The sequence below is a fragment of the Octopus bimaculoides genome, chromosome 19 (genome assembly GCF_046866305.1).
Source record: "Octopus bimaculoides isolate indiv1 chromosome 19, ASM4686630v1, whole genome shotgun sequence".
In the NCBI taxonomy this organism is placed as follows: Eukaryota; Metazoa; Mollusca; class Cephalopoda; order Octopoda; family Octopodidae; genus Octopus; species Octopus bimaculoides.
The window spans coordinates 33,471,304-33,478,803 of record NC_142946.1 but is presented as its reverse complement, the minus strand read 5'-3'; the positions used below and the strand labels follow the sequence as shown (position 1 = coordinate 33,478,803).

Sequence of the window (7,500 nt, the reverse complement as noted above, 5' to 3'; positions counted from 1 at the left end):
AAGGGGAACATTTGTCACTCACATCAGAGTCTCCATCCTTGTCATCCTTTTGGAGTTCCTGTGCAAAGATGGTGTCAAGTGTGTTCATGTAAGGTTTGATGAGGGTATAGGAGCCAATTGACTCTTCATTTTTCAGCTCTATCTGAGCTGTGGTCCTTATGTAGCTATTGCTCTTTAGAGCTTCCATTATGATTGTCTCCTTCAGCTATTTTCCACCCTATCAATAAGAGTTTCAGTTCAGCACTGATCCAATTTCCTGACTTCTTTAGCCTTCTGCTTCCTCATGTATATATTTGGAGAAATATCAAGATAAAGAGAGAGAGAGAGAGAGAGAGAGAGAGAGGAAGAAAGAGAGGTGTAAGTTGTATTTGATCTATGCGTGCACAAGTGGGAGAGGTATTAGTTTAGATAGGGAAGGGAGATTTGCATGCCTTTGAGTATATATCTATAATCTTTCTATAGACATATTCCTATACACACACATGTTCAACATTTAGGTACATGAAGGGAGAGAGAGAGAGAAAGAAAGAACGAAAGAAAGAGAGGGTGAGAGAGATACCAAGAGACAAAGAGAAACGGACAAGCAGAGAGCTAAAGAGAGAGAGACAGTGCATGTACATGTGAGTGTGTGTGTGCGTGCACGCCTGCTAGAGAAAGTGTGAGGTGTGCTGCAGGGAAAGAGACACAAGGAAGATAGTAGAATTGAAAAATTAATCAATCAATCGCAGATTAAATCAAAGGGCATAACAGTGGAGAGACTTATTATACATTTTGGTATCGTAAACAAACTTTAATTCACTTCATAAAATTTCAGTTGACTGAAATATTAATTTAAAGCGGAAAGATTTAAAAAATTTTGACCCTAAAAACTTTTACATATAAAGACACGTGCAGTTAATTAATTAACTAAACGATTAATTATGTAATCAGTTACTGCTTTCCTGGGAATCTAGATATATAAGTCAGACACCTTTCTGTTTATATAGAAGCAAATAATGCTGCGTGAGGAGTTGTTTAGGGTAAACTATATCATTCTTACCTCTCTTCTTGGCTTTCATCAGATCTGTATATATACATATATATATATAACAAAATAATGCTGCGTGAGAAGTTGATTAGTGTAAACAAAGTCACTCTTACTTCAATTGTTGGCTTTCAACAGATCGTAATGAGTAAAAGACAAAAAAATTGTATAAATACATTTTTTCCTTCATTTATTCTCTAAGAGGATCAGATTTTTTACTGTATAAGGAGGGAAGTTTTGATACCTGGTCTGATTATTCACAGGAGTTTTGCCACACATGGGTAATATATGAGTTTTTATGTAAATAAATACAAAATTCATAATTTTCACTTTTCTACGAAAATTCTATGTAGTGTTTCAGTGTTTTCATAAGGGTGTGTTATTACTTCAGGATAGAATAAAGATTGGTTACTATCTATTATTAAGGATTTTTTTAAAGATTTTCTTAAAGATTTCCAGGAAGAACTGAAAGCACTTGCTATATATAAATATATGTATCTATACAGGGTTGGCCAAAAACCTCCTGACAGTAAATCAAGACCATTTAATTCCAAGGTTTATGTTTAACAATTGAATGAATTTAAAAAAAGCATCTAAATATGAAACATCATGAAAATTGTTCAAACTGAAGTCCTACTTCAGTGACACAATATTTCATTCAAGTCAATACAGAATTACAGATAGTATTTATGGAATTTTGATTTACTGTCAGGAGACTGTTGGTCAACCCTGTATATATATATATATATATATATATATATACCGACACTCCGTTAGTTATGACAACAAGGGTTCCAGTTAATCCAATCAACGAAACAGCTTGCTCGTGAAATTAACATGCAAGTAGCTGCGCACTCTACAGACACGCTTACACTTAACGTAGTTCTCAAGGAGATTTAGCGTGATGCAGAATCTGACAAGGATGGCCCTTTTGAAATACAGATACTGCTCATTTTTGCCAGCTGAGTGAACATGAAGTCTCCTGCTCAAGAACACATTTGCTGAGAATTGAACTCATGACCTTATGATCATGAGCTGAATATTCTAATCACTAAGCAATATATATGTGTGTATGTATCTATATATATGTGTGTGGATGCGTATATGTATATATGTGTGTATATGTATAAATATATGTATATGTACATGCAAATATATATGCATATATGTTTATATACACACATATATATATATACATATATATAGACATATGTGTATGTATATATGTGTATATATACACATATATATATATTTATATACATGTATATATAGATACATACACATATGTATATGTATATATATATATATATATATATATATATATATATATATATGCATGTGTATATATATATATATATATATATATATATATGCATGTGTATATATATATATATATATATATATATATATGCATGTGTATATATATATATATATATATATATATATATATATGCATGTGTATATATATATATATATATATATATATGCATGTGTATATATATATATATATATATATATATATATATATATATATATATGCATGTGTATATATATATATATATATATATATATATATGCATGTGTATATATATATATATATATATATATATGCATGTGTATATATATATATATATATATATATATATATATATATATATACAGGGTTATTCAAAAGGAATGAACCAATTTAATTACTCAATATTTTAATAAGGAAAGGCAATAGAAAACTTGAGCTAAGTCACAAGTATTTACTTGCAATCAACTTTTATTTCCTGTCTTGCGAGTGTTCAAGGTGGCCGCCACCTGCAGCACAGGCAACATCAATGCAATAAGAGAATTCCTCCCAGATGCATATCAGCATATCACAATCCACTGAGTACTTCTTTCGCTGTCTGATTGAATGCTTTATTGAAGTTTTTCCATTTCCCTTCTATGTCAATATCTTCTGGAATCATCTCAAGCAAAGCAAATTTATTCTTTAGTTCCATAATGAACTTGCTTTTGATTTGCTGATAGATGCCTGGGAGGAATTTTCTTATCTTATCGCATTGATGTTGCCCATGCAGCAGGTGGTGGCCACATTGAACACTTGTAAGACAGGAAATAAAAGTTGATTGCAAGTAAATACTTGTGACTTAGCTGGAGTTTTCTATTCTTTTTTCTTATTAAAATATTAAGTAATGAAATCGGTTCATTCCATTTGAATAACCTTGTGTATATATATTATATGCATATACACACACATATATACATATATGTATACATATATATATATATATATATATATATATATATATATATATATATATATATATATATATATATATGAATATATATATATGTATTTGCTCTTTTGTCTTGTTTGGTATTGATATTGGTTAGTTTTAGGACCATCAATGCTGGTGACTTCTTCTATGGAAGGTCTCTCAATTTTAGTTCTTGTTTCAGATGTGTTCCCTTGTGGTGCAGTATTGCCAGTGGAATGTCTGTCACTCACATCAGAGTCTCCATCCTTGTCATCCATTTTGAGTTCCTGTGCAAAGATGGTGTTAAGTGTGTTAATGTGAGGGTTGATGAGGGCATAGGAGTTGATCCACTCTTGTTTTTACAGCTCTATCTGAGCTATGGTCCTTATGTAGACATTGTCCTTTAGACCTGCCATCATAATATTATGTGGATTGTCTGTCTCTTTCAGCTGTTTTCCACCATCTGAAAAAGAGTTTCAGTTCAGCACTGACCCAATTTCGAGACATCTTTAGTCTGCTGTTCCCTTCAGTATATTTAGAGAAATACTGAGAAAGGGAGAGAAAAAGACAGAGAGCGACGTAAGGTGTATTGATCTATGTGTGCACTGGTTGGAGGGGTATTAGTTGGGATAGGGACAATATATCTGTGTGACTATCTATAAGCTTTCTGTGGACACATTCCCATAAACACAGATGATCAATAGATAGGTACGTAGGGAGAGAGAGAGAAAGAGAGAGAGCAAGAGAGAGCAAGAGGTACACAGAGAGAGTGTGTACACGTATATGTGGCGGGTACCACAGGGTGCTACACGTGTATGTGGCAGATGACACTGGGGAAAGAGAGGAATAGAGAAATTAATCAATCGCAGATTAAATTAAAATGTATAAGAGTGGAGGGACTTATATGCTTTGGTATTGTAAATATAAAGAAAAAACAGAATTTACTTCTCTTAGTAAAATTTCAGTTGATTGAAAAATGGAATCTAAGCATGGAACATAAAAAGATTTATACATAAAGGCACATATAGGTAATTAATTAACCAAATAATTAATTACATATTCAATTACTGAATTCCTGAAAATCTAGATATATAGGTCGGACACCTGTTGATTTATATGTCAGAAAATAATACTGCGTGAGGAGTTGGTTACTGTACACAAAGTCATTCTTACCTCAATTGTGGGCTTTCAACAGATCTGTTTATATATAAGAAAATAATGCCGCATGAGAAGTTGATTAGTGTAAGCAAAGTTGTTGCTATCACAATTGTCTGCTTTTGACAGATTGTAATAACCAAAAGATGAAAAATTGTATACATATATTTTTTCCTCCACTTTTTCTCTAAGAGAATTAGATTTTTTAGTGGATAAGTAAGGAAGTTTCAATTCTTGGTCTGATTATTTACAGAGGTTTTGCCACACATCGGTAATATATCAGATTTTATGTAAGCAAACATGAACTTTGTAAATTTCATTTTTCTACAGAAATTCTGTCTATGTAGTGTATTAGTATGTATTATTACCTCAGGATACAATAAAGATTAGTTACCATGAAGTAGTAACGATTTTCTGTACAATTTTCTAAAAAACTTTCAGAACGAAGTGAAAACACGTGCTACCAGCAAGTCACCATCTTGGAATATATATATATGTATATATATGTATATATATCTGTGTGTGTGTGTGTGTGTGTGTGTGGTGTGTGTGTGTGTGTGTGTGTGTGTGTGTGTGTGTGTGTGTGTGTGTGTGTATAAATGAAACAAAAACACAATAGAAGGCATTAAAATGTTCAGACAGATAGACAACAGAAAGGCAGACAAGGGAAACAACAATTAGAAGGACAGGCAAAAAAGACAGGTCATTCTTGGCTTTCTTTCATCAGTCAAGTACCAGAAGTCATGACCATTTCGGGCAGTTACACTTGAGATGGTTCAATCTGGTTGTCCCCAAAAAAGTCTAAGCTAAGAGCATTAGACCCCTTTGTAAGAAAGCCAGTGAATGTGTACAGCAACAAAGACGAAAAAAAAAAAACAAACAAAAGACAGAGGACATGACACACAATTACGAATACAAACAACAAGAAATAACAACAGGCGTCTTTCAACTGAGAACAAATTGAGCTGGCGTGTATGAAGTAAAAGCCTAAACGTGTTGACGGTTGGCAGTCAGGCCAAGAAAGAAAGATCATGGCTGGCTGGACACCGGTCTCATGGAAGCAGGAGAGATGGGTAGGGGACAGCAAAATTGGAGGATTAGAAAAATATCAGAGACAAAGGGAAATGTGCAGGGGAGATAAATGAGTGGGAAATAGTGGGAGTTAAAGAAAGAGAGGGCCAAGAAATGTGAGAGAGGGGGAGATATATATATATATATATATATATATACACACATTATATTTACTATATATATATATATATATATATATATATATATATATATATATATATATATATATATATATTATAATATATATTATATTTTACTATATATTATATATAAATATATATATATATATATTATAATATATATTATATTTTACTATATATTATATATAATATATATATTATATATATATATAATATATTATATATATATATATATATATATAATATATATATATATATATATATATATATATATATATTATATATATGTTATCATCATCATCATCGTTTAATGTCCGCTTTCCATGCTAGCATATACATACATATATACATACATACAAACATACATACATGTACAGTTGTGTGGTAAGAATCTTGCTTCCCATCCACATGGCTCTGGGTTCAGTCCCACTGCATGGCACCTTCGGCAAGTGTCTTCTCCTATAGCCTCGGGCCAACCAAAGCCTTATGAGTTGATTTGGTAGATGGAAACTGAAAGAAGTCCATCATATATATATATATATATATATATATATATATGTATATGTGTGTCTGTGTTTGTCCCACCCACCATCGCTTGACAATTGATGCTGGTGTGTTTACATCACTCTCAGCAGTTTGCCAAAAGAGACCGCTAGAATAAGTACAAGTCTTATAAAGAATAAGTCCTGGGGTTGATTTGCTTGACTAAAGGTGGTGCCCCAGCATGGCCACAGTCAAATGGTTGAAACAGGTAAAAGAATAAAAAATAAAAGAATATATACATATATCTATCCAATAATATATTTATATTACAATATTACATTAAATACTATGAATATAATATATAACGTAGCATAAAATTATATAAATAATTATAAATATCATAAAAGGCCAACAAATGGTTTCAACTTATATATATTTCTTCTGATATACATAATGGTTTTTATAATTATTTATATAATATTATGTTATATATTATATTCATAATATTTAATGTAATAATGTAATATAAATAAATTATTGGATTGTCAATTGAATATCTCTATATTCAATTTATCTTTATTATTGAATTATACCAATGTTTATACGGTATCCAACTGTAGTACCAGTGAATTGGATGTCTAACACACCCCTATGAAGGATTTCATTTCCTCAGTTTGTCACTTACACACACACACACATATATATGGATGCATGTATGCATGTAAGTATATATACATGTGTATACAGAACTGCATGTGGATTGTTGACAATTTTTCCTTATTTTCAGTTCTTTCTCTTTTGATTTTTCTCTTTCCAACAGAGGTATGTTTGAAAATGGTAACTCTTTCCTTTCACCAAGCATCAAATTAATATATTCCTTGTGCACATCCTCACATTAATTTTTTCTTTTTCTTTCTTTCTTAATTGTTTGTTCTTTGACTTGACTATATATATATATATATATTGCATCAAATGTACCCTATGCAACCAACTCTACGTGGGGCAGACGGGCCGCCGGCTGGCCGACCGTTTCACCGAACACCTAAGGGACGTTCGGACTCCCCTGTCGGCCGTCACTTCCAACTGCCCAACCACTCTCCCTCTAACATCTCCGTTTTTGGCCTCGCCCTGCACCATGGGTCCACTCCCTCGCGACTCCACTTGGAGCAACGCTACATTTTCAACCTTAATTCTTCTTTCCCCTTCGGACTCAACACAGCCTTCTCTTCCTTATGACTCTCCCCTTTACGTCCCTGCAACACTTTACATAATTCTCTTTTTTTTTTTTTTTTTTCTTTTTAACCCCCCCCCCTCGTCCCCCTTACATTATATCCATTATTCTCTTGTTATTAGACTTACTTTTTTCTACTTTTTATCTCAC

At 32.2% G+C, this 7,500-nt stretch overlaps 1 protein-coding gene across 50 annotated transcripts in view; it reads right to left on the bottom strand.

Annotated features, from left to right (window-relative positions):
• Window positions 1–7,500, bottom strand: part of LOC106870491 (fas apoptotic inhibitory molecule 1-like) — a 172,289-nt gene that overhangs the window by 58,946 nt on the left and 105,843 nt on the right. For 34 of the 50 annotated variants that reach the window (XM_089366713.1, XM_089366714.1, XM_089366718.1 and 31 more), the window contains 2 exons: window positions 4,444–4,467; window positions 1,040–1,063 (listed from right to left, as the gene is read on the bottom strand). The exons of 2 other annotated variants lie outside the window; for them this stretch is intronic. In XM_089366713.1, coding sequence (XP_089222839.1) covers window positions 1,040–1,063; window positions 4,444–4,467 — 48 coding nt within the window. The remainder of the gene's footprint in view (window positions 1–1,039; window positions 1,064–4,443; window positions 4,468–7,500) is intronic. 14 more of the 50 variants (XM_089366717.1, XM_089366727.1, XM_089366729.1 and 11 more) reach the window with 2 other exon arrangements.